General features: G+C 40.3%; 2 protein-coding genes across 6 annotated transcripts; one reads left to right on the forward strand and one right to left on the reverse strand.

The window, feature by feature from the left end:
* Positions 1 to 705: 705 nt before the first annotated feature.
* Positions 706 to 6,276, forward strand: RB195_016987 (uncharacterized protein; the record flags this gene model as incomplete). Of its 3 annotated transcripts, XM_013443889.2 has the most annotated exons (5): positions 4,633 to 4,677; positions 5,149 to 5,235; positions 5,418 to 5,576; positions 5,965 to 6,118; positions 6,179 to 6,276. In XM_013443889.2, the coding sequence occupies 5 exons, from the start codon at positions 4,633 to 4,635 to the stop codon at positions 6,274 to 6,276; spliced, it is 543 nt and encodes a 180-aa protein (XP_013299343.1). The 3 variants fall into 3 exon arrangements, with proteins under 3 accessions (XP_064039649.1, XP_013299343.1, XP_064039650.1); XM_064183769.1 differs by lacking the exon at positions 4,633 to 4,677 and having other exon boundaries at positions 5,167 to 5,235; XM_064183768.1 differs by lacking the exons at positions 5,418 to 5,576; positions 5,965 to 6,118; positions 6,179 to 6,276 and adding an exon at positions 706 to 849 and having other exon boundaries at positions 4,614 to 4,677; positions 5,149 to 5,153.
* A 247-nt stretch (positions 6,277 to 6,523) lies between these two features.
* On the reverse strand, positions 6,524 to 23,157 carry RB195_016988 (uncharacterized protein; the record flags this gene model as incomplete). Of its 3 annotated transcripts, XM_064183770.1 has the most annotated exons (34): positions 6,524 to 6,640; positions 6,735 to 6,812; positions 6,904 to 7,050; positions 8,620 to 8,719; positions 9,186 to 9,286; positions 9,560 to 9,754; positions 10,231 to 10,387; positions 10,602 to 10,725; positions 11,171 to 11,288; positions 11,449 to 11,528; positions 11,679 to 11,802; positions 12,495 to 12,593; positions 12,764 to 12,931; positions 12,988 to 13,080; positions 13,201 to 13,273; positions 14,099 to 14,255; positions 14,310 to 14,408; positions 14,464 to 14,566; positions 14,628 to 14,798; positions 15,456 to 15,543; positions 15,650 to 15,765; positions 16,514 to 16,615; positions 16,748 to 16,882; positions 16,975 to 17,143; positions 17,213 to 17,329; positions 17,814 to 17,938; positions 18,168 to 18,237; positions 19,332 to 19,433; positions 19,505 to 19,638; positions 19,701 to 19,843; positions 21,195 to 21,297; positions 21,367 to 21,444; positions 22,450 to 22,551; positions 23,110 to 23,157. In XM_064183770.1, the coding sequence occupies 34 exons, from the start codon at positions 23,155 to 23,157 to the stop codon at positions 6,524 to 6,526; spliced, it is 3,936 nt and encodes a 1,311-aa protein (XP_064039651.1). The 3 variants fall into 3 exon arrangements, with proteins under 3 accessions (XP_064039651.1, XP_064039652.1, XP_064039653.1); XM_064183771.1 differs by lacking the exons at positions 22,450 to 22,551; positions 23,110 to 23,157 and having other exon boundaries at positions 21,367 to 21,435; XM_064183772.1 differs by lacking the exons at positions 6,524 to 6,640; positions 6,735 to 6,812; positions 6,904 to 7,050; ... (28 more) ...; positions 21,367 to 21,444; positions 23,110 to 23,157 and adding exons at positions 22,620 to 22,713; positions 22,972 to 23,018 and having other exon boundaries at positions 22,423 to 22,551.
* Positions 23,158 to 27,509: the final 4,352 nt, after the last annotated feature.

Consider the following 27,509-nt stretch of genomic DNA (forward strand, 5'->3'; position numbering starts at 1 on the left):
GTCCTCTTTTTTTTTTCGTGAGCGCTATGTACATATTGCCCATGACTTTGTATGACTCTTTAAAAATTCCATTCGTACATCCTGAAAATCCCGTCATCAGTTGAGTGCGTCGTAACGTTGTTGTGTCTCTTTATACTCTCTTATCAGCGGAATTCTTGACGCAACATCGCAAGAAACGGTGTGCTGATAAGAAAGATCTAGAAATCTTATCAAAACCAATCAAATCTACTCTTTCAACGATAAATTACTTGAAGTGAAAATAGTTTTCCCACTATTAGTTGCAGTAGAAATTGTTCTTCAATGATTATAAGTTACAGTGAAAATTGTTTTCTAACGATTAATTGCAGTTCGAATTGTTTTCATGTTCATCAATTTCCAAACTATTCCTCTTATCATCCACTCCAAACGTATTTTGTGTCTGGATCCTAGTCGAGCATGCGTCAAGAACCCTGCTGATTAGAAAAAAATGACATTTTTCCAGTATTTTCTCATAGTCCTTCTTTAAATGATTGATATTTTCTTTTTAAATACATGTTTAAATGTCAAGTACTTCTAGTTTACATGCAACTTTCATTTAAAAAAAAACATGCATCGTTGCTGCTGAAACATTCACTGGTTACTGTTGTTGTTTGCTCCAGCTTTCTTTTTTCTTTCTGGACAATTGTGACAGATGGGATTCCTGCATCTAGCTGGTTTTCTGTTAGTATGGCCTCGGTCGCGATCTCGAACTCCACCCTTTCGGCCGTCCGTTCGTTATCGACCGCGGCCGTTGTCGGGTTGTGCCTCCTGCGCTCCGTCATCTCACCCTCTCTCTCTGGAAAATTCGATTCCATTCAAACTCGATTAAAGGTTAATATTACTTTAGAACCATCAAGTCGTTTATTCCTTTGGTTATTTCGAGTGTTTTGTGCTCTGAATCAAAAATAACACTTTGCAACAGTTGTACTTCCCCAAAGTAGTTAGGAATGTCGCTATAAAGGTTTTCCGCATGCTTAGTTCCCATTAGATTTCCTCATGAGGTTCTTCCAAACTTTTTTATTTGACATTTTGACTTTTATTCAACAACAAACGTTTTCCAATCAATATTGTAGGCATCAAGGTAGTCATTGACCTTCGTCCGCCGATCGGGGAAATTGTTGATTTCTTCTGTCATGCCCGCATGCGATTAGGAACAGAAATGTTGACTTGAACTTGTGGGACAATCTAATAGTTTGAATAATACTGATTATCCTCATTACTTACCAAAATGGAGGACTTCAAAAACTGGAATACCTGTAGTTTTATCACTAATAAAAGGAAAAGAATCACCAAAATACATACTAACCAGTTCTTTTAACATTTTGGCCTTATTAACCTCATTGAGATGACAAATAAAATAGTCCCATTCAAAGCCGGAACAAATCAAACTGGCGAAATTTCGCGAAATCAGCGCTTCTACATTTTGCGCAAGGTATATGGGGATCAAAAGACATGAAGCACGGTATATAGTTGGGCCAAAATCACGAGTGTAGTTGCGGTGCATTTGCGTACGCGCTCTAAATGGCGCAGTGGAGGCAGCAGTTTAAACCGAGGTGGAACTGTCGCAAAGTGCAGTGATGGGTAGTGCCAGCAAAAGTTCCATCACGCTATCCTGACTACTACGCTCCACCGAAGCGCCTCGAGACCGACGCGCGTACGCAATTGCGTACGTGCTTCATGTCGTTTTGACCCTACTATAGCTGTGCAAGCGGCTGCGCTCGAAGCAGTGCGATGGAGATAGTGGATGGAAACGAGATGGGACCATTGCAAACTGCACCGATGAAAGGTGCTAGCTTGAGTTCTCGCCGCTCGATCCTAACCGCTACGCACCACCGCACCGCTTCGAGCACAGCCGCGTGTGCAAGTGCACCGTGCTTCATGTTGTTTTGACCCTACTATAAACGCAGGGAAGATGCTATTTTGATGCTGCTTTCCAACTGGGATCCTTTAACAGTTCGACCAACATCACTGGTAATTTAGCGCTGAAACTTTCTCGCAATTTATGCTTTGAATTCATCTACATCATTCCTGAGGATCGTTACAAATGCAGAGCAATTAGTGATCTGATTTCTTCTTCATGACACGCTGTTGACCCTTTACATTTGTCTTTTTAAAACTAAAAGAACCACTTTAATTGCAAAAATTTCACAGTATTGTAGTTGGGGGGGGGGTGAAGGGGATCCTCGGCAATTTATAGCGTAACCATCGCAGTTCCCTCTTTTGTTTTATTCTCGTCATTTGTCGTCAGTGATGAATTGACCATTGATCAACTATTGCTTTCTCAATTTGGAAAGCCACTCGACAGTTAAAGGCATCACCCCACGAATCTGGGGTGGTGCACGTTTCAGCTGGACTATACCTATGCGGGGTCGTAGATTATGGGGAGGAGGGTGATTCCGCCTATTTTTCCCTAATTGCCGTAAAAAAACGGGCCAGAAGATGTGGCGCGTGCACAGGGCTGGCGCGCTCCAATCGAACTCGATGTAGAAAATAGCGCCACGGAACGCTCGAAGCCGTACCTTCCGGGCCGTTTTTTTACGGCAATTAGGAGGAAATAGACGAATAATCCTTCTCTCTACCCACCTGAAACCCGCACCACTCCAGATTCGTAGGGTGATGCCTTAAGGACGATTTTGTGATCTAGGAACGATTTTTTTCGCTCCAAGTGCATTCGGAGTACAGTTCGATTAGAGCGGTGTTGAGTGCCAAACAACACCTTTGTGCCCAATCTTTTTCCACTTGGACATGAAAGAACGGAACGTTGGTCCCTCTACGGTGAAATCTAACTTTTCCTTTTGCAAAACCAAAGCACAGTAACTCCATTTAAGGGCAGCATACCACGAATCTGAGGTGGTGCGGATTTCAGGTGGAGTATTCGTATACGGCATAGTAGATTATGGAGAGAATGGTGATCCCGTCCATTTCCTCTTAATTACCGTAAAAAACGGCCCGGAAGATGCGCGCGTGCACAAGGCTGGCGCGCTCCAGTTAAGAAAAAAATAGAAAATAGACCGCCGGAAAGCTCGAAGCCGTATCTTCCAGGTCGTTTTTTACGGCATTTAGGAAAAAATGGACGGAATCACTCTTCTCTCAATAATCTACGATCCAGTATACGAATACTCCACCGGGAATCCGTTCCACTCCAGATTCGTGGGGTGATGCCTTTAAAGAAAAAGATACAAAAGAAAAAAGTAGGAGTAGGAAGAGATATTGGGAAGTAAAAATAAGAGAATTTCATCGGGACTCTTCTGTTTCTACAACGCTGTTGTAAAATTCACTTTCGTTTATTTTTATTGTCAGTGATTCAAGGTTGATTCATACAACATTCTAAGTGTAGGGTTTCACTGAAAACTCATCGAATAGAAGAAAAGAATTGTTCACAGTGGGTGGAGTGTTGTAGGTACAAATTAGTATGACAGAGGGAATTTTCTTCTGAAATTGAATTGATGCGCGAAAAATCAAAGAATTATGCAGAACATTTACTTTTATTCAAATACCAGTAGGCAATGTTGAAAAGCGAGAAGTGCGATGGAAATGAATAGTACAGAGGAGAGGGTATCGATCCGTTTTGCAAGACGTTCCCGTTGATTTCGTTTAGAACAGCGAGCAGTTGTAAAATATAATAGTGGAACAGTTTTTTCATCACTAGTCGCTCAAAAAAAAAAAGAAAAAGAAAACAACACTGAAATTATTTGCAACAACCTAAAAACAGCGCCACAGAAACGTGAGGATTTTTCTAGAAGTAGTTCCTTATTTAAAACTGCTAAATATAAATTCATGGAGTTAGTTTTCGAAAGAACGGTCCGTAGCAGCTATACTGCCGGTACTACCGCAGTAGATCCTGGGATATGGGCACTAACTACTTGATCATTAACATCAATTTTCTCGTAAGCTGTTTTCTTCTTCTTCTTCTTCTGGGAAATTCCATGATTTGGATATTGTCATGTTTGCAAGAGACTGCACCACGATTTCTGGCGGGATCGATCCTTTTTTCTGAAACACGTGAACGCCACGTGTTGAAAAGTCTCATAAACGTGTGATCCCTCCACATCTGCAATTTTTCTGCTTCTTAACTACTAATATCCACGGTTGATCGGGGTTCTCTCTAAAAAGGTCAGTAATTTTTTAAAAGAATTATTCGAGATTGTGGCTGTCAAGTATTTGAAAATAGTTATGTTTGCCCTAAAGGTTTTAAAGTGTATTGTTATTAAAATTCAATGGATTTCCTTTAAATTTGTAATCAGTTTGCTGTGTTTTTTCTCTTCCAGCATTCTTTGGAAACACTAATAATAACAAACAATAACAATAACAACGGTGGGGGGGGGGGGGAATGTAGTCGGGGCGCTCAACCATGCTTTTATATCTGGAAGCTCTATCTTCCTTTTTTTTCCTCTTTGTAGCTTTAGCCTTAATGATTCTAAGATCCTTCAGGACTAGTGCTTAGGTTTTAGGGATGCCTATTGACGCAGTTATTCACTTCCGGAAATAGGAGCACGATTTAGTCCTCCCCTAACTACACTTTACCCTAATACGGTTGTAACAAATATTCTGCGATAAATACCTTTACTTTATTCACCATTCTTCAAGTCTTTCAGCACTCACTTCAATATAGTAATGTTCATCTATGCAGTTTCGGAAGCGTTGAAGAATTTCTTCCAGGTGCGCCTATATGAGTTTTTCTCACTTTTACTACTACTACTACCACTACTACTTTAGTTATAGTTTTTTTTTTCTAGTGACCTTGTGATGAGTGCTCATCATGTTTTCTGTTTTGTCAGTTCTCCTCACCTCGAGTGTTTTCCAAGTTGATCTTTGTGCTAAGCGAGTGTTCGCGTCGTCCTTCTGGACTATTCGGCGATGGCGAAATTTCCCCGCCCTATCGATTCTGTTGTTTCGTTGACAAACAACCTTTGCATGAGTATGTAGATGGCGTCTGCGTTGCCTTTTTTCTTCTGTTGAGTGAATTTACCTTCTTTTCTCCTAGAAAGAGTGCGTTCACCTTTATAAATTTCCCCAACACTTCCGTAATATAGTGGGAATAACAGTGTTTTTACTCTGTATTTTCTCTCGTGAGATCTTGTTTTTTTTTTCTGGAAGCGAATAAGTTCCAATTATATCCGTTGCTTTGAGGTTGACGCTTCTCAAAGAATGAGCAATCGAGCAGTAGCTGTCCTACGAGGTGATGCGGGAGTAACCGGAACGGTTTGGTTCAGTCAGGTCAGTTCTACATTGTAAAGCATCTGTTCCATCTCTTCCCGAATACTTGAAATTCTAGCATTTTTTAGACTGAGTTCCTAGTTTCGGGCCATCTCATATGCTAACTTGTGTTATTTTAACTGTTATGAGAAGTGAAGGTTATTGTGGTTGGGCTGACAGCTTCCCTCAGAGATTTTCTTCAGGACAAAGAATCGGACCCATGTGTTATCAAGGGCGAGATCAAAGGCCTAACTCCTGGCCTCCATGGTTTCCACGTTCACCAGTACGGAGACTCAACGAATGGATGCATATCGGCTGGACCTCACTTCAACCCATTCAACAAGACACATGGTGGACCGAAGGTATTCTATAGATCTGCCTTCTGTTTTCACTTTTTTGTGTTATTCACTCATCGGACAGTTACTAAGTAGTAATTAAGTTTTAAAAGTTTTCACTGAGTTTTTAAAACACTGAACACACGATGCAACCAATACTTCACTTCCAGCACGAACTATCTTCGTTATCTTTTTGAATTTATCGAATCTTTTATTTGCATTCGTGCTACTTTTCACTGGTAAATGAGATGAGGTTACTGCTGTAGTCTTTCTATATCAGTGGACAAGAGCATTCAGGCTAAGATTCGTGAAAACTCGAACTTTTTCTTCATTTCGAAACTTCGTGATAGTGACGTTGGCATCACTACAGGCAAAGTATTATTCATATTTTGGGCTCATGATGGGTTGTTTTAAGGACGAGGTCCGCCATGTCGGTGATCTTGGCAACGTTGAAGCTGGTTCGGACGGTGTCGCCCGTTTCGAGATCAAGGATAACATGGTGAAGATCCACGGCGAGCACACAGTTGTTGGACGTTCGCTCGTAGTTCACGCTGGTACAGATGACCTTGGTGAGCATCTAGAAGTTTCTTGTTTTTTTTTTCTTGTGGAAGTCATCTATGAGTTTTCAGGCAAAGGAGTAGGTGAGAAGCAGGAGGAATCTTTGAAGACTGGAAACGCAGGAGCTCGATCTGCGTGTGGAGTTATCGCAATTGCCGCTCCACAGTGACTGCATGATGCACATCTTTAAGTTTAACCTTATCAGATATAGTTGTTGTTCTCTTTTCTTTACCGTTTTCTATATACATACGTGTTCATTATATCGGTGACTAATAAACGAGTGAATGTTAGAGGTTTCTGCTACCCTATATGTATGTACATTTATTGAGTTTCTGTTTACAATATTTGCATGCAATTAATAACAATATTCTGAGCAAATCACTGGAATGTCTCCATGACGTGGAGACTCGCGTTCTTCAGCGATTCTGTCGTTCAACAAGCTTATAGTAGATACCTTTCCGTGCTAATAATGTTTGGTGAGTTCCACGTTCAGCGACGCGGCCTTCACGGCACACTACTATTTCGTCGGCGTTCTGAACGAAAACTTTAGTAGGATCGTACATATTTTTTCGAAATCAATTAAAAATCTGAAAATTTTAACAGTACTAGCAGTTTATCAGCACATACCTGGATTGTCGATAGCCGATGAGCGATCACTAAGCAAGTTCTACCTTGCCGTGCTTTATCAAGAGCTTCTTGCACCACCTAAAAACAGTCGCTTTGTGGAAGTTTGACGTTAAATAGATGAAGAAAGAGCTAAAAAATTAACTGAAGACGAACAGCTCAATAACCGGACCTTCTCGCTTTCAGTGTCCAAAGCACTGGTGGCCTCGTCAAGCAGTAGTATCTTCGGGTCTCTGACGATAGCTCGGGCAATAGCAATACGTTGCTTTTGTCCACCAGATAACAAGCCACCCTTGGCGCCAACCATTGTGTTGTAGCCCTAGGAAACACCTTTTTTATGGTTTTATCCGATAAAGTGCTTCTGTGTCTAAATTCCTACGCTAAAGACACCACTTACAAACCGAAAGTGAGAGTAAAAATTCGAACATTACAGAGTATGCTTCCAGATGGACAGCGTTTAGCTTTCTTGTTTACCTAGCGTTTAGCTTTCCTGTTATTCCCAATAAATATCGATTGTAAGTATAGAACTATTGAAAGGTTGTGAGGAATTTATCCGGTTGCACAGTTGGTTGAGGTGGATCCTTGCCAGTATGATGTCAATAGTTATTAGGTCGTGTAATATTCAAATATCAGGCTGTATACTTCCCGACAAATTTATAAGGATAAAACTACCTCACTAGTCATCCTCAAATACGTGGCTAACCACCGATAATTCGGATTTTCTTCCTTGTCCTATACCTCTCCATAGAGTCTGATCTTGCGGTGGCTATTCCTCTTATCGCGGAACTCAGTCGTACAATCGAACAGGGGTAAACTGTTCTTTTTTTCCTAAGCGCGACGCCAGATACTGTCCGCGGTAGTCCGCAGCAAGAATTGTGTCGCACAATCACGTCCAAACGGTTTTGGCGACTATCGGCCGCGGGACCGCCAGAAAAAGCAGTTATCAATAGTCATCAATTTGTAGAGCCGCAAGTACACGTCCCAATTCCGCTTGTGACTCTGCGCCCACCAGAAGCCATTCCGGAATCAACGTTGTGGAAGCTTTCGATGTGGTTGTGACCCTAACTTATTGGGTAACAACTTTATCATCATGACCTCGAGAAGGTTCCAAGTCCCTTGTCACTACCCAAGGCTTGGCTCCTCAAAGCAGGAGACGATCTTCTACTCCACAAACTTGAAGAGCTCAAGAAGCTTTATTTTATGTCACAGAGCATACTGGCTGTCAGTATATCTTCATATGGTGAGGCAGATGTTCTGTAATAGCATTGTGGCTATGATTTGAATGCGTCTGTCTTCGTAACGTCATGCTATTCCAATGGTACGAATCAGCAAGAAGGAACATCTGCGCAAGGTGCGGTCACACCGCCGCCGGATTGATCAAAAAGCTGTCTGTTTGGGTCTCAAATTGAATTGAGATGTCTTAAACATAGATTAGAGATAACTTATCTATTGCAGAACTTTGTTTATCAGTATCTGTTCAGTTTCAGCACTCTGCTTCTCTACCATCGAAACTAATCCGTTCATTCGAGAAAATGTAATCAGTTGTTATCATCCCATGACCTAGCATGGGTTGTACTTCTTTACGGGAGTAATTACAGCTGCGCCATTTTTGAAACGTCTTGATCTATACACTTGGTGTCATTTTGAAAAGAAGGAAGTTGATTTATGGTACAATATGGTCTAAATGATTGGGATCGGCGCCAAAGAAGGAAATAGAAACCGTCCTTCCACACGAGCACCTGTGCTAAATGCGAAAATGCACACCGCAATGAGACACAGCTTAACAGAAAAAAAAGATCTGAATACTTTTGATCACGAATCTACCCCACTAAACAGCAAATACAGTGAATGTTAAATTAATTTCGATATGAAGAAGGTGAATGCTAACCTCAGGTAGACTAACGATGAAGTCGTGGATGTTGGCAAGGCTAGCAGCATATTCTATCTCTTCTTTCGAGCATCGATCCAAACCGTACATAATGTTCTCGCTGCAACAAGGTAAATATGCATCAAATATGAAAATGAATATGAATGTGGTTTGAGTAAATTTCATGTGGATGCTTTGAATGATGGTTTTCAAGAACATAAAGACCATTTTATAAGTAAGTTGATTTAAATCCGTTGCGACTCAAAAAGAAGACAATTTGCTGCTTAGGACGACGTTAGCACGTTCGAATCTGCTAATGATAACACTCACAGAGAAAATGACACTGACAGTGTCACCTATTCCATACTTTTTGCTTTCTTAACGTGGCAATGACATAGCGACGGCGCAAACATACATATATAGTCGAGTCAAAATCAAATGAATCACGGTGCAATTGCGTAAGCGGCTGTAACCACCTACGCAACTGCATCGTGCTTCATTTCGTTTTGACCATACTATGCGTTGCAGGTGTTCGAATCTGGATGTAGTGCTATTTTCGAATAATCTGACTTGGAAATGAACTGTACCGTATTGTCATGTTGAACAGTGTAGGTTCTTGTCCGACAAGTGCCATGCGTTCTCTTATATGACGGATCGATAAATCACGGATATCATAGTTGTCGATACTCTAGAATGGGATGAACAGCTGTTCTTTGGTTTCTTCGTAACCTAAGACAGGAAAAGGAGAAAAAAGAAAGAAAGAAAGAGAAGCTTGTTTTAAAAGATCACGCAGCCATAAAAACCACAGTTCAAGAATGTTCTGACCGTTTTTCTTAGATGGGTTTTTGTCGAAAAAGAAAGATGTCTGAAATTTTATTGGACCTCACATGGATCATATGTTTGTCTCACTCGAATAGTAGAAAATGAGTACAAAAATAGCCAGGAAGATTGAAGAACTCACCACAATGCCGCATAATGCATCATAGAAGCGTTCAACGAGCTGAATTACAGTGCTCTTTCCGCAGCCGCTGGCGCCGACAAGGGCGACAGTTTGGCCGTGCTTTGCCGTAAGATTCATTCCCTGCAGGACAAGCGCTCGCCGTCGTGCCGGATAAGAAAAATAGACATTCCTGAGGCTGATGTCTCCTTTGATGTCCTGGAACCTTCATAGTTCGAGGTAAAACGTATAACGGTGAAACGTACGAGCTTCATCATATAATTAGGTCAAAACGAAATGAAGATCGGTGCAATTGAAGCGATGCGGTGGAACGAAGCGTTTGCGATCAGAGGAGGATTCTTGCTAGCACCCTTTGTAGCAGCACTTCGCAACGGTTTCACCTCGATTCCAACCGCTCCATCTCCACCGCGTGGTTTGAGCGCGGCCGCTTTCGCAGCTGCACAGATTGTTCTGACCCGACTATAGTATTTATCTCGTATGATCAACTCTTGCCAGAGCAGCCGGTCACTAGCGTTTCGCGCACAACTAACACCAGCCAAACCGCGTCGCACCCGCGCCGCTGCGGTCGTAATATGGCTATCGATAGATCAAAAGTTATGGCGGGAACCGTGGCACTAGCATAGCGTTAAACGCTTTTCTACAAAATTCTCATAACGTCTATGAACAGTTCTCACCGGTTTCTCTCCTTGATGGCTCATGTTATCAATCTTTGGTCGCCTCCGCATCATGGTAAACATTACACCGGCTGAAATTCTAGCACGAATGTATTCTGGAAAGTAGGAGGCGGCGGTCATCATGCTGTATGAGGCCATGTTCAGTGCCTCAATCACTCTATAATTAAAAGTGTATAATTTAGGTTTTAAATCAATCTCTGCAAAATATTTTGGTTCTACTCGGAACATCTTCTTCTATAATGGTTATTTTCCAAACATCTGTGCTGTAACAGTAATTTATTGCTTCAACAAGTTTTCTGTTTCGAGTTGAGGTTTGGAAGATTTTGCTTGTTCTGGGAATAAGGTATCAATTAGTGCTAAGCTAGACTTACTGGAACACAGTGAACGGGGTGCTCCATCCATTTTTGATCAACCACAAACCGAAAGCATAGGCGATTGCGAAGTTCATCACTACGAAACTGTTCGACAGTGCATAAGATAACGATTGCCATAGGCCTAAAATCAACTTTTTTTCATTTTCGTATATCCAGAATTGTTCTCGATTTCGTTTTAGAGTATGGTATTGGAAAAAGGCAAATCTTGTGACAGCGTTTATATTGGAGCTGGCGACCGGTGTCGATAGACTACCAGGTGGAACAGAACTTGTGAAAGGCAAAATAAGTTTTTTTTTTTCTCTTTCTCGCTGAAAGTAATATCTTGGGTTATCATTTACTGATGATGCTTATCGTGCTATCGATATGTTCACCTCACTGTAACTCAAGTAGTTTATGGGCGTGACCCTTTTGTTGTAACTTTCGCTTGGTACGAGTAGAACAATAAACTTTCAACTGAACCATCAATTCTTTAAAGTGATACGGACCAACATCCTCAGAGTCTCAGGATGGTTCTCTTTGTAAGAAATCAACCCCCGCTTATTTCCTACCAAACATAAACACTCTACCTCGAACTAGAGTTCTTCTATGGGGTTCGCGAGCAGCAGCGCAATATGCGTCGTACATATATCCTTCTTTGCACAAGGCTTGAATGGTTTTTGTGTTTGATATTGATTCGGTCACTATCTAAAGTGATAGTGTTAATCATTCGATCGATTCACTGAATATCTATCGGAAGATCTTCTCAAGAGATATACAAGTTGTTTTAGAGGACTTTAAAACTAGCATTTATCAGCGATGATCATCCTTGAGATTCTATTCAAAAAATAACTAAGAAAAACAGTACTCTGCTTGCTTCCACTGCCGAATCCAAGTCCTTTTGTCCTCGGAATTTAAGGTATTGAGCGACAGATGACTGAGTGATCACTGAAAGTTGCAAACGATCGGTGTTGATTTATTTCTTAATTTAACAAAAGTAAAAGGGGTAGTCGCTTATAACATTTTGTCCACAAACGAACGTTGTTGTAAAACAGGTACCTCAATCATAAGCTCTAAACCAAACATAACAGGCTTTACCTAGAAACAAAGCAGTGGCCAAACCACATGGTGCAACGTTCCATCCATAGCAGAATGCAATGATAATGCCTGCTATGAGGGCGGAAATCCCTTGCATTACCTCAGCAAGACGCTGGTCAATGGCCTATAAAGATTCAGCTCCAGAAGTTTTGCGTGTGGTAAGAGAGTGAACTAAAGTGGATCTTTTTGCCTCGATTCTATGTTTGGAGGTTTTATTTTCCTCGAAAAATGCGTGGTGCTTGTTCTCGAAAATATATAACGAGTAGAAAATCTCCTCCGAATGTGTGAACTAGGGAGAAAGTCATGCTAGAAAACTGGATAACCTTTCTGACAGAGAAAGACGGCCTTTTTTTCTGTTATCAAATAAATAAACCCAGACATTACACATATAGTCAAAAAGAAATGAAGCACGGTGCAATTGCGTAAGAGGTTACAACTGTGGTGCGTAACCGTTAGGATCGTGAGGGGACCCTCACGCTAGCATCACTCATCGTTGCTGTTCGGTTCGTTTGTCCCACATCGATCCCAGAGACCAGCTCCGCGCCACTTCGAGCGCAGCCGCCTACGCAACTGCACCGAGTTTCATGTCGTTGTCACCCGACTATACCATTTCTGATTATTATAATACGTGTTGGTGCAATATCTCCACGCGTATAACCATTATTGCATCTCAATATCGGAATTCAGCGAAACGAACTTTTTCTTTGCATAGTGCTTCCCAGAAAAAAAAAGAAAGAAGAGAAAGAAATAAATAGCATCTTGGAAGTATCACGTATGACCGATCAAATCACGGTGACGGTGATAGACTTCACCTACCGCTTGCACATTCGGCGCATCTGTAGCTAAACGTGTTGTCAAAGCTCCTGTGTTGTGTTTCGGATCGTCGAAATAGGAGGCATCCTGGCGCATAATATTCTGAAATTCAGGAATGTACAGGAAATAGTATAAACAATGATCAAATGTTTTGTTATATGACGTTTAACGGACCGATCTTAACTACAAATATCTCTTTTGGTTAATTGTCGTAAGTAAGCTGTCATTACAACTCTTTGCCTGAAATAATAAACTAAAAATTTGAAGTCCACCTTGAAGACGTCCATCCTTAATCGCATTGCCATTTTCTCTCCAGTGATACCGAACAGCGATCCAGAAGAGAAAGTAGTTATTCCGGAGACAAAAGCAAGTGCCATGAAGAGAATTGCGTTAGTGACACTGCCGCTAGCTAGAGTTTCAGGATCAGAACTCGATAATAACTGTAAAATCGACTTGGATTAAATCGTTTAGGACAAGAAATGCTGGAAAATTTTACCAAGAAAAATTTTCCATAAACAATAGAGAACAGTGGCCATGTCAATCCACGTATTATTGTGATGATCAGAGCCACCAAAGCCATTGGAAGCTCCTGTCAAAAACGGGGGTTTCTTGATCAATCTTGAATCAAAAATAAAGGCCAGAATAAGATCAAAGAACACTTTTGCTTTTAAAATTGAAAGTGTAAGTGTATTGGTTTATGATGTCTCACTGGTTTCGCATAGGAGAAAATATCGAGAAGTGAAGCTTCCATAGCGCCTTCTTCCAGCATATCCTCACGAGCACTGAAAACTCGCTTAATTTTATCATTCTTTCACGTATTGCTAGATTCAGAAGCATAGAAAAATGAACTTTTACTCTATTGTCATTTCTTTTTCTTAGAAGTTGTCCGTTCCGTTCGTTCGTTTCCCCGACTCATTTTTTCCCCTCTCGATTTTTTTTTTTTTGATTTTCTGTCATTTGTTTGTCCTCCACAACATCTGTAGTCGGATCAAAACGACATGAGGCACGGTGCGTTTGCATTCGAAACGGCGCGATGGAGGCAGCAGTTGGAAACTAGGTGGAAGCATCGTAAACTGCAGCGATGGATGGTGCCAGCAAGGGTCCCAGTACGCCCCTAGCCGCTACGCTCCGCCGCACCGCCCCGAGAGAAGCCGCGTACGCAACTGCACTGTGCTTCATGTCGTTTTGACCCTACAATTACCCTCGTGTGGTCTACGCCGAGTATCGTAAATCAGCTAGGAACCGCGACGCACTCTACACTCTGCACGTCACACAATTCTCTTCTCTTTGTCTTGCTCCAATCAAAACCGCATTGCGGTCAATAGGTTGAAAATGTGCGCTCCAACTGTATTCTGATCGGTTCTTTACACATTCGGCTTTGTTTACTTTTCCTTTTCTTTTATCATTCATTGGCATTTCGCCATTCTTCTGCTTCAATTTCTCTTCGATTTCTTTTTTTTTTCACCGTTTGTTCTACATCTCTACATTCATTCGCTCATTTGCTTATCAATGCATCTATCCATGCGCTTATTAAATTTTGTTTTTTCCTTAGTTGAATTACGATGTATGACAGCTTTATATGACTAACATCTCATGAAGATTCTCACCTCTCAATTTCCCATTCGGTTTCGTGCGTCGAAGTGCTAATCATACTTTGTCGAATCCTAGCGGATTCCCTGGCCAGGCTTGCGCGAGCTTGTGTCTCTTCTTCGGTGGACTGCTTTTCTCTAGTGACTGCTCGTCTTATTTCTACCGGATCCACATCTGCACTTGAAATTGTTTTAGAGCCGAATTCACGGAGACAGCCAAAGTAGTCACCATCAAGTGTGGTGTCTTCTTGGCCTTTAGCGATTTCCTGAGCTTTCACCATTCCGGAATAAATGCTGTCTTCAATCGCCATGAGCTCATCATGAGTTCCTACGAGAGCAATACTAAGATTTTCTTTGTAAATAAGCTGATTACTCAATTTTACCCATTTCCGCAATGCGTCCTTCCTCTAAAACGATAATTTTGTCGGCATTTCTGACAGTGGAGAGCCTGTGAGCGATGCAAAGCGTTGTTCGGTCTTGCCGCGCCTAGAAGTGGACCTAGTTATTAACTTTCCAGGCAGGAGCTCATAAAAATGAATGAACTGACCTTATCAAGAGCTTCTTGCACAGCATGCTCACTTTCTGAGTCCAGCGCACTGGTGGCCTCGTCGAGAAGAAGTATCAGTGGCTTGCGAATGAGTGCGCGCGCTATGGCGATGCGTTGTTTTTGTCCACCGGAAAGCTGCACGGCTCCCTCACCGATTACGGTATCGAAACCCTGGAGCATGCGAGAGTACCAGACATTACACATATATAGTGGAGTCAAAACGACATGAATCACGAGTGTAATCGTGGTGCACTTGCGTACGCGCTCGAAACGGCGCGGTAGAGGCAGCAGTTGGAACCGAGTTGAGACCGTCGTGGACTGCAGCGATGGGTGATGCCAGTAAAGGTTTCACCACACTCTAAGCCGCTGCGCTTCACCGAAGCGACTCAGAAGAAGTCGGGTACGCAATTGCGTACGTGCTTCATGTCGTTTTGACCCGCCTGTAGTAGGGTCAAGACGAAGAAGTTGCGTAAGCGATTGCGCTCGAAGCGGTGAGGTGGAACGTAGCGGATAGGATCGTGTCAGGATCCTCGCTACCACCACGCTTCTCTACAGTTTGCCATGGTCCCACCTCGATTCGAACCGCTCTATCCTCCGCATCGCTTTGAGCACAACTCCTTACGCACCTGCTTCATAACCACCGTGCTTCATATCGTTTTGACTGTATTATAGACACATAGACCAAATCTTCATTACGTTAATTTTGGTGAAGGCAACTACGGGTTCGACTAGGTTGCGTGACCTAAATTTCCAAGCATCTTTGTCATTGGAGGTTGTATTATTCATCTAGGGCTCCCTTCTACGTGTCGTTCTGATATCTATACTCACATCGCTAAGCTTCCTAATGAATCCGAGAGCGTTAGCAAGTCGACAAGCTTCTTCCACATCCTCGTCAGTCAGAGTATCATCACCCATCCTTAAAATATTTTCTATGAAAGAATAGGAAAAGAATATTTTGAAGTAGCTGTTAAGAGCTGCTTGAACATATTAGCTTTATCATCACTAGGTCAAATGTGACAAACCTAATGTTTTCTGCCACAGTTGCGACGAAAATCACAGGTTCTTGCTGGACGACACCGATAGTGTTTCTGAGCCAAGTGATGTTATAGTCCCGAAGTGGAATTCCGTCAAGGGAAATCTATAGCATATACCATATGACCACATTTTCTTTCAGGCGGCAGTATTGGTTAAAAAAAAACCACTGCATCACAAGTGTAAAGAAGTTTTATTTCTCGTACGACTGCAGCAATCCTTGTGGAAGCTTGAGCAGAGGGAGTATCTATTTAGTGCAGAAGGCTGTGTATATTATGGTAGAACCGTGACTGTTGCTCGTGTAAACACAGGTAAACAACCTAGTATTTTGTGTTCATTAATGATGATTGAACATGAAGAATAAGAACAAGAGAAAGAAATATCTGCTAAGAAGGCATTGGAAGCGTTGTGGATTTCCGTCAGAAATCCATCCATGAATAACAGAAATGAGTGCTTTTCGATTAACAATGAATTCACGCCGTTTTTAACGCTTTGTGAGCCATAAGATTATCCCACATGCAGTTCCTTGACTCTATCCAACCACTAATACTCAGAGATACTCCGCCGTGCGTAGATCTCATTCGTCTTGGGTGACAATCTATAAAAACGCGGTGCTTCACCGATCTCTCTCGTCGCTGGGACTGATCGGAAGATCTGTTTGGAGTTCTTGCGTAGTGTGGTTAGAACGATATCGAGGCATGGCGTAGGAAGAGGAAGAGTTTGATGAGATATGCATAGAATCAAAGACCTCGAACCATTTTCAGGGGTTTGATAAAGACGAGTTTGTCGTTTGATAAAGACAAGCGTTAACTTATAACCTATGACCTTTATGTGCAAATAATCTGTAAGCTCACCACTCCTGCAATTTGCTCATAGAATCGCAACAAAAGTCCGACCATCGTTGATTTCCCACAACCGGAATGTCCTACTAAAGCTACTGTCTCTCCAGGATTCACCTAGGATAACCAACTTTAGGGATTTTTCTTCCTGGAATAGTTCTAACATGTTATTCCATTATTCTATTGCTTTTCCTCTACAGAAAAGAAGAATGCAAGCACTCTAGTCTTATTTTCTTTGATAATGCCTACCTCATAGCTTACGTCATCGAGAATTTTCACCGTTGGTCTTGTGGGATAAGAAAAGTCAACGTGTGTGAATGTTAGACGTCCCGTGATTTCTTCCGGAGTAAAACCATCTAACTCCATGCTGTCAATGTCTGGCACCTGTAAAAAATTACCATCTTTCCCTTTTTATGTGGTATAAAAATTTCCGTAGTAGTTTGTTAGGCGCTATGTAGAATGTATGAACACTTTACCCTATCAATAATGGAAAATATGTCAGCAACTGCCAATTTTGCACCAACAATCACACTCATTTGAGGAAGTGCATCACCCAACCTTCTAGTACCATATACTACCGCCCAAAAAACACTGAATACTGTTCCAGGTGTCATCACTCCATCCACAACTAGCTTTGTACCGTACCTGAACACTTGACGGCGACTTGAGTTTTCTTCATAATTGTTTTTTTTTACAAATGATTTATTCACATACCAGAAGGAAACAGCCATCGCTGCAAACATTAGGAACAGGGGAACTGCTGCAAAAAATGCAAGAGTGATGGCTTTACGGATACCGAGCCTCCGCGCCGTCTTTAGCTCTTTTTCATAGCTGAAACATATTACACTTAGTTACTGCAACGTATACTAAAATCGATTATTAGGTCTTTAATAGAGAAATCTATTTTCTTTCTTCTAACACTGTACTCTGGTTGCAGGAGCCAGGGATTTCAGGATAAGAAACTTTACATAGTCATTAAAAGCATAAAGTGCACGGGGCCCTGATCAATCCTTAATAGGGATGCGCCTACGGTTCGACTTCAACTCAGACTTTGTTTGAGGTTTATTAACGCAACCTTACAATGACTTGAGGGGGCTAGCCGATATGCCAAGTCAATGTTTTTATACTCCCAGACAATTCCGGAAGATAATGATTGGTTTGCATTAGAGCGGATTCGAACCTCCGATCGATGGAAACCACTGCCTCTTGAACCTTCTACCGACTGCTCTACACCGCCTCTTTAGCTATTTAGTTTATCAGAAATAGGAATTGGGTGATCGTGAGCGCTCAGAAGCCTAAATGTAAAAGTGTTCACCGGTGAATTTCATTAGGTTGAGCGTTGAAGGCCATTACGGTACGAATCCCTGCGATCACCTCATTAGCCAGCGCTCCTGCTGTCGAATATGCGTAGGTTTCCGATTTTGCAGCCCTCGATAGTAACTGAAAACGTATTTTTCATCTGATTGCTGATAAATTGAACACAAATGGGCTTGCCTTAGGAATTGCAAAAATTTTATCATTAAACTACAAAATTTTTTTGTGGCATCGTAAATTCTCCCACATGTGTACGTGTGCTTATTAGTTATAATTCTGGTAATATTTATATAATAGTTGCTTCTTTAAGGCGTATTTAAAATCTTTGGATAAAAATAATTTCACAAAAGCTTACCTTGGCTGAAACGTACATAGCCCCAGGTAGCACAGGCACCGTGAATAACATTACCAACGTCATCTGCCAGCTAAAAAAAAACAACTAGATGGTGAATATGGAAATTTCTGTGCCTATACGAAAAAAAATACAGAGTAAGTTCATTGTATCGATTGATTAGTTGTTATTATTTTTATTATTATTATTTTTATTTTAGCATAGATCTAACCTAAGTTTCCCTTGATAAAGAAACATATTCTAGCATTCCTAGATTTTTCTGAGCGTTGACACGGTTCCACTAAGATGGAACGTTGGAAGATGAACTACAGTAATGGGTGCGATAAGATCCGGATCACTGATTACTTGTATTACATTCCTTGTTACTATTATTGCAAGAAATAAGCACTAGTGGTCACTCAGTCACGACCCATAAAGGGATTCTCTCAGTGGCGTGACCTCACTTCTAATGCGTGTTGATTGCGGCGCGTACACAAGGCTGACGCGCTCCAATCAAACTCCTTGTAGAAAGTAGCGCGCCGGAACGCTCGAAGTCGTATCTTCCGGGCCGTTTTTTACGGCAATTAGGAAGAAATGGACGAATCCCTTCTCTCTATAATCTACAATCCCGTATACGAATAATCCATCTGAAATCCGTACCACCTCAGATTCGTGGGGTGATGCCTTTGAGCCACTGTCGCGTTTGTTGATCAGTGAAAGATGCAGGATCGGCTTTTATGAATAACCTATATGACAGTGTCCAGCAAAAAATTCCATGGCTGTTATTACTTATTATATTCTCATATTATTTATTATAGTATTATTATTTATTTGGAGAGTAAAGGATAAAATTTCTGGCGTTTATCAATCCGTTTGGAATGTGCCACCAAGTTCACTTCAATTCAGAATCGTTTGAGGTTCACGAACGTGTATCTGGCCTATACAATAACTTGCAGGAGCTGGCCGATGTGTCAAGTCAGTGCTTTTATCCTCCCAGACAAGTCTGTTACCAATTTATCGACCCCAGAGGGATGAAACGCTTGGTGAGCACTAGGGCGGATTCGAACCTCCGATCAATCACGCAAGAAGCGGGACCTCAAGCCGCTACACTACACCACTACACACCACACAGCTACTTTTTTTTTAATCATTTTATCAATTTTTGTTTCTCAAAATTTTGAGTCTTACCTCAAACAGAAACCAAGTGTAACTCCGCAAATGAACGTTCCTATAGCTGATAAAATCAGCCCCAATTTGTCACCGATTCCATCCTTTATACGTTCGATTCCACTGTAATAGAGCGCAGTTTTCGAAGCAGTTTCCAAATTGTCGATATAACGAGGTATCAGAAGGAAAAATACCTGCTCATCTTGGTGGTTAACGCTCCCGCATGTTGCGTATCGAACCATTCCATATCTTGACGCATTACCGCTCTAAGGTATTTCCCTCGAATACAATGCACACGACGTTCGCACAATGTGAAGAGAGCAGCATTCTGGAGATTGTTTCAGATTCAGTGTACGTTTTACGTCTGATACGAAGTCCTGGGACACTCACCGAGAAATATCCCAACAACAAAAGTATTATTCCCAGATAAAAGTATAGACTGCAGTAGTATAAAACATCTCTCGTGAATTGATCTATGTCGAGTTCTCCGTTCGCGTGATCCCGCTCTCCAGATATTAACGTGTCGCACATCCCTGTACGATGAGGTGAACGTTTACCTTGCTAAGGTTATTTTCTTCATCAACAGGCACGGTGCAATCATTCAATCGCCGTTAGGTTTTTGGTCATTATTTATGAATTTGTATTTTTATATTTCTATTTTTATTTTACTTACTTTTATTTTTCTATTTTTCTGAATTTCACTGATTCTTTCTTCTTTCGTTTTATAGCTTACTTAAAGGTGTTTTCAAATAAATAAATGAACTACGTTCCAAGCCCCTATCTGTTATTGGAAGGCCCCAACCGTGAGAATTTCCCCCGACGCTGGCTCTAAGAAATAAATAGGTGAATGGATTTTCTGCTCACTTTTGCGATTTATTTTAGTTTACTAGTTTTCGGTGCTCCTTTTCCTCTGCAACAATTCAAAAATCATTTGTTCTCGGTAACTTTGCCCAAAAAAGTTGTCTTTCGAAGAGAGTAAGTTGCAGATTATTATTTTGTACTAGTATTTTTACGATAATCCTTCGCAACACCGCATTTCGTTTCCGAAAACGAAGTACTTTGTTGAAATCGTTACCGATCAGGAATATTTGCATAGAAAACGAGACTTTGCTGCTTCTTTGTGCATTTGTACACAATTCTCTGTTTGCATGATGATGCTTTTTGCAAGTTACATAGTTGGTACGTGTTTCTGTTGAAATTCGGGTCTTTTGTGGACCTAAACTCTTACGTATGCATTGATGTTAAGATCTAATTTTTTCTTTGTTAAGCCTCTATGACGAGCTTATTTTCTCATTTATACTTTCTGTTACACACTGCAAGCGGATTTCCACAAAATATTTTTTCATTGAATAAAAATGCGCCTGAAGTAGTCTTTTTGGGTCTTGAAACAAAAATTCACGTTTTAAGTAAAGAAACTCAATGCTCGGATTATTGAGTGAATAAAAAGAAGACAGCAAAAAACTTCTATTCTTAAATTTAATTAATTAATTAATTAAAATTTCTAAATTTCCACAGTTGAAATCATGGAAATAACCAAATCTACTATTTTTAGTGAGGTTCGAAATGGACCAGCAGAAGCAATGCACGACGATAACAATTTACAAAGTTCAAAACTCTAAGGAGTTTACTACTTTTTTCGGTCACTGATAGCGATAAAAATGTTTTCATCGGAATTTTCCCCATACTTTGCGACGGTCCTATAGAACATGTTTAGAAATACTCTATTTTTACAATTGGTCAACTATCATATCATAAAGAATTTTTGAGGAACCGATTCTGAAAATGGAGAGTTCCAGCACGACCTCCTCAGAATTTTTTAGTTTGAAGCGATAAATTTTGGATTTTTTCTAGAAATTCGAAGAAAAGAAACAGTGTAAACGATACCTTTAAAAACAAAAGAGTTGAATGGTATAACAGCTCCATTGAGAAAATTCAGTAATAGTCCACAAATAAGAAGTAGATAATCCTTCCAGTCAGAATATCGCATCTTTGAGAATTGAAAATCAACATGAATCAGAATATATTGTCAAAATTCGTAAAAAAAAAAGAAACTCACCACATCAAACAGACCAGCGGTAGCAGGCGTTTTCTTCATCTTCCCCTTAGAAAAACGTGGTTGATCCATTGGTGAGATCTTCATTCTTTATCGAATAATAAGGATCAGTTCGTGTCGAGAGAAGTAAACAGTGAGTGAAGGGGGGGAATTTTCGTGCGACTGACAGCAACCGTTTTATAATCGACTGCCGTCATGTTTTCACTGTAATTTATTCATTGACGGTCCGCTATAAGCCTTCAGCACAAACTACAATAACCGAGGATTTTTTTTTGTTTCGAGTTTTGTTGAGTTGTCATCGGATCAGTCAAGTGCACTTGAGCTTGACGGTGGTGATTACGTTCGTGGGCCCAACGAAGCTGGAAGGAGGAGCAATGATTTTCAAATTAAGAAATAGATTGTTTAATGCAGAATCTGTCCTATCGTGCACTTGGATTGAATTTCAATGAGGCCAGAAACCTGTGCCCGTGATACGTTTTAACCTCCCTTCTCTCGAAGTGCTGGTGAAGCACACCACCTTTCAAAAAAAGTGGGTTGAAAATAATAAAAATATGGATAGTGTTATACTGTTGTTGTAATATGGATAGTGAAAGAAGAAGAAGTGAAGTGATGGAGTGTTAAAATAGTAAAAAAGACGGATAACGCTATACTTTGAAAATGTTAAGAAGTGTTACCGAAGCTGTATGCTCACAGGAACTTATTGATTCACTAAATAATTTTCTAATTATTATTCACTTAGCTGGGACGTCTGTGGAGCAGTCGGTAAGAGGTCCTGCTGTTCTGCACGTACGATCGGGGGTTCGAATCCGCTCTAGTGCTCACCAAGCTTTTCATCGCTCCGGGGTCGATAAATTGGTACCAGACTTGTCTGGAAGGATAAAAACACCGACTTGACCCATCGGCTAGCCACCGCAAGTCATTGTTTGGGCCAGTTACATGGTCGTGAACCTCAAACGATCGTGAATTGAAGTGAACGTGGCGGCGGATCCCAAGCGGATTGACTAACATCAGACACTTTATCCTTTTTTATGCTCTAATTCACTTAATACTACCGTATACCTATCGTTTACGGTTGCCAGGACTCACTCCATCAACGGTCTTCGACGTGACACTGATCATCCTCGTTCGATTGATCGTTTTCGCTTGATCACTGTCGACTGTGACTTTATGGCGAGTAGGAAGATGTTCCTGGAAATTTCTTTGGATACAGTTTCATCCACTCCCCTTGATACCGGTCAATTTCACTAGATACATACATTCGATTCAAAACTACCTGAGGTGTGATTCGGTCGAAGAGGAGCAGCGGGAATTTTGCTCACCTCGGCACGATTAAGGGCAGCAAGTTTATCCCTGCAGGCACAATCCTCTCGCGATCATAAATCAACTTAAATCGGCTTGATCTCGCTGTAAATTTGAGCATTTATATCTTCCTAAATTGTATCTAAACATAATTTCTGGAATGTTCCTCTTTCGGAGGACTTCCCACCTAATCGAATTGTGCAACTTCTTCTTTTTTCCTTCTTTCTTTCGATTTTCCTTCTTTTTCATCGATTTGCTTGAGCTGTAGCCAAGATTGGTACTGATCCTCTTTATTAACTAACGGCTAACCTTTCCGCTCCATCACCTTCGTCAGAGTGTGGAAAAATCAGGGCCATTGGTGACTTATCCTCTCAGGGGCCTCATCACTCTACTGGAAGCATCAGACGGCAAGTAAACTCAAAGAACAACGCATCGGGCAGCGCTTACCTCATTTGCTAGAATTGATGACGTAACAGACCACCGCCAATTTTTCATCTGCTTAGAGTTACAGGTGGATCTGCTCAGAAGTTGATCTATTGCATCCCAAGATAGAAGGATACGATCGATTTTAACTAAATAAGTCTCGCTACTGTGCGGGTATTGTAGAAATTATTCTTTATAATTAACATTGCCAAAATCAGCAATCCTCATATTTACGGAATATGATTAATACATTTTGTGCAAGGGCCGAAGAACACTGATCAAACTACCGTAAAACTGACAATGTTTTCACTCAGATCAAAACACGTCGTCGATACAACGTTCGAGCTCGAACGCGTCATCATAACCGTCATTCCCAACGATTGATTTCAGTGTTTTTGATACATTTCTCAGCATTTTTTCTCTAGAAATCGCAAATGGTAGGATTTACAGAGCTAATACACCATCATTTTATTTGACTTGATTTTTTTCACTTATTTTACTTTTTTTGCCATTCTATTCTTTTCACGTTTTCAAAATATTTCCTCATAAGTTTCTTGCTAGTGTTCTCCCTCCTTTAAATTTTTACGCCGAAGTTCTGGCTACTTTGAAAAAGTTTTTATCTATTGGATTGATGAGTTCGAAAAGTTACATGTGTTCGATATTTTCGTTCTGTTTGTGCTGCTCTCATGCATAATCCTTCTATGTTTTCACATTTCACTACGATGTGTGATTTTTGTTCACTGAACTTGATATTAGAGTAAATTAAGTAAGTTCATGTGCCTGAACAAAATGTGACGAGCAAAAATTTGATTTCAATAATGAAATGCTCTATTTTTGACCTTGATATGCCCTCTCCAAAGTTCATTCAAAAATGATCAGTGGAGAAAAAGCAGGCGACAGCTTGTTTCAAGAAATGTACAAGTAGTGAAACTCAAGAGACACATCCTACTAAACACATTCCAGATATTAGATTGCTATTCATTTGAAACAAAATTTCTTTGTTGGTTATTCACACAAAGAGATAAAGGATAAAGGGTAAGGTTTTTGGCGTTAATCAATCCGCTTGGGATACGCCCTCACGTTCACTTCAATTCAGAATCGTTTGAGATTCATGGACGTGTAACTGGTCTCTACGATGACTTGCGATGGCTAGTTGGTTGGTTTTTATCCTCCGAGACAAGCCTGGTACCAATTTATCGACCCCAGATCGAAGAAATGCTCGGTTGGCACTACGGCGGATTCGAACCTCCGATCGATCGTGCAGGTAGCGGAACCCCCAACCGCTACACTGCACCAGCCCCATAAAGAGAGCATTGTAAAATTTCATCACTAAAGTTTTTGAACTTTTCGAGAGGTCTCATTACCAGAAATCAACAGGAAAACAAATCTCTGCTCGTTTGTTCTTCCTCGTCTGTGAAAATTTTTGAAAAAAGAGGTTTAAAGTTAGCTCGTTGATGTTTCAAGTAAAGCAAAGGCCAAGTTTTCTTCTACAGTCGACTAGCAGTAACATTTTAAACGAGGAACATTTCGGCAATGCCGCTTTTTTTGGGACTTGAAAAATCGGAAAGATTGTTTCATCTTTTCTTCCAGATCTTTCCCCTTATTTCGAACAAGCTATCTCATAAAAGAGTGCATATATCTCAAAGCAAAATCAAAAAGATCATCAGGAAACTGCTGTGCTCGTTCCAGTAGCCAATTCGCTTTTCGACGTCAACGCCACCGTATGACAGTTCATCAATTCTTTGCTAATAGATAGCAAAGATATGACTCTATGTGACCTCGTAAATCGAAACCATGAAAGGTCTTGACGTAGAGTGGGTGCGCTGGTCAAACACTTGGATTCTATGCATTTTTTTTTAAATTTAATTTCATTTATATTATTTTTAGAAGATTTGGCATTTATCCAAAATCCTTCTAAAGTTTTCCGACTTACTTAACTGGAGTTATCATCGCTAGCTGGAACCATACTGTATTAACAGAATAAAAAGAGAATCTTGAGGAGACACGAAATATTACGACAATTTTTTTCATTGAATTTGAAATGTCAATTATTTTTTCCGTTAAATTGTCATTTTTGATGATGACGAATATCATTATCTATTTGGGCATCTCAGCTTTCATGTTCAACGTCGTAAACCTGATGATTGACTAATCTAAATTCTATCAAAGAATTTCTATCTGAAAATTAAAATAAAAAACTCAATTCCTATCCTGGACAAAAAAAAGCGCCAGAAATTTACATAGGAACCAAGTATTCTCTAGTGACTTCATATTTTTCGTTCTACCATCAACACTCTGCCTTCATTTCCCATTTTATTTTCACGAATTAAAATTTCACTTCTTAACTGATTTGCTTCATCACACACAAAGTCCTCGCATAACTCTCTGAAAGCACCTGTTATATTTTTGAAATCAGTACTAGAACTTGCAAAAGAAAAATATTTCTACAGTTTTGCTGGCTGTATTGAACATCAGTTATTGTTTGACAAATCCGTAGTGTTGCTGGTAGATATTTCACCGACTGTTTTTTTTTTTTGACGATAACGACATAGAAAAACAGGAGTTTTCCAGGTTTTGCTTTCTCAGAGGGAGAGGTCGTCGCAACTTTTTGTTATAGTGAAAAAAATTGAAGAAATGTTTATTAATTCGAGGAGGAAAAAAATGAAGAAGAAAGGAAAGAAATTGATCCGCATTTCCAGCACTCCCTGATCGTAAGTGGTCTAAACTAATCAATCGAAATATTCAAGCTGAGCGCAATTTTGCAGCGTTTTGGTTCGTACTCTATTTATAATTTGCTATCTTAATCCAAACTGACACTGGCGGTCAATTCATGCTGAGAGCTTCAGAATGCGGAAACAAACGGGCTGTGCTCGTGTTGAACATGGTAGTAATGGCTTACGGATGCGACTCTTTCGCACCTGGTAACCTATTTATACTTTTTCTCTCCGTACGCTTATGCCACAGCCTGTTACATCGTTTTCAATTGTTGTAATTGAAAGAGTCAAAGAGAAAGTTGTGACTGAAAGAGACAAAATCTTTAGTTTTACAACTTTGACGAGGAAATTCCCTTTTTTGCTCTTCACAGAATAACTTTATGAAACATATAGCAGAAAAAAATCAAAAAGATTCATCCTTTAAAAGTAGAACACAACCCTTTTTCATAATAAATAGTCGTTTTTCGTTTTCGAAACCGCCGATTCGTTATCTGACCCTGACATGAATTGTAATTTAACTAATTTTACAAGCGTTGGCTTTTCCTGCTCTTCTTCTCAATCGCAGTACATAAATGGTTTCTCAAAAATATTAGGAATAGGATCCGCTGCTTGAAATCATCCAAACGTCAGTACGTCCAGGTTTTCCAGTGAATTGGTTCACCTTGGAATAAGTTCGTTATTCGTTTATGCCCTTGCACGTTTATGCCCTCTTCCGAAACGCTCTGGATTTGCCTAGATGGTCGGGGAGCTTTCAAATTCCGTAATAGGAGCTGCCTATTACGGATGATGAAAAACTCCGTGACAACTCAAAGTGAAATATGAGAAAGCAATGTCAGAATTGCTTCTATGCACTCATAATTTCGATTATTTATAAATGTGCAAAATTGCAGTTCGATTCATTTTTGATTGCTGTTTTTTGGGGGTCCATCTTGTGTGCATTGAATTGAACAAGTAAGTAAACAAGTAAATAGATACTGTCATCGACAGTTGATGAATCTCGTTTTTTTAATATCAATTTAAACCAATACTTATTTGATTTTTTTTCATTGATTGAATTCGCTAACATTTTGCTTTTTTGTTCATTTTATTCCTTGTAATTTCTTCCAGTGTTTGAGTGAATTCGTCCTCACGTACATAAGAGTTCCATATTTCCTAACATCGTTCCTATCTTTCTTGTTCTCAACCGTCCATCCTACAAATCTTTTTTTTTCCTCCAAAAATTGACTGATATTATTTTCTAACAATATACTAAATAATATGTAGAGCTATTGCACGTATCCAAATAATCGCAGGTCACCGTGGCTGAAAGCGACTGTCACCGTGAAGCTGTAACCCCAGAAACAAGTATAAACACTGCATTAGGTACTTATTACTACTATTACTACTTTACTTAGGTATAAATGGCATTTCCCAAATCCTTGCCCTTATTATTCACCAAATGTTATCGCTTGCCATCATGCGTTCCCTACAGATGCGCATGTCTGCAACATATTACGTACGCACTTTGCACCATCGTTCTCCTATTGATAGCAATCGTTGTTTTCGCTTTTATTCCGACGAGGAATAACGAGCATGTCTTGTAGTTCTCCGTTCTCTAACCGGATACGAAACTACTCATCACAACATTTATAGATGAGATCAAACAAATACCCAGTATGTAGTACGTATGAAGCACCATTAAACAACAAGAAAAAAAAAACAAGCAAAACG

The sequence above is a fragment of the Necator americanus genome, chromosome II, assembly GCF_031761385.1.
Source record: "Necator americanus strain Aroian chromosome II, whole genome shotgun sequence".
NCBI lineage: Eukaryota > Metazoa > Nematoda > Chromadorea > Rhabditida > Ancylostomatidae > Necator > Necator americanus.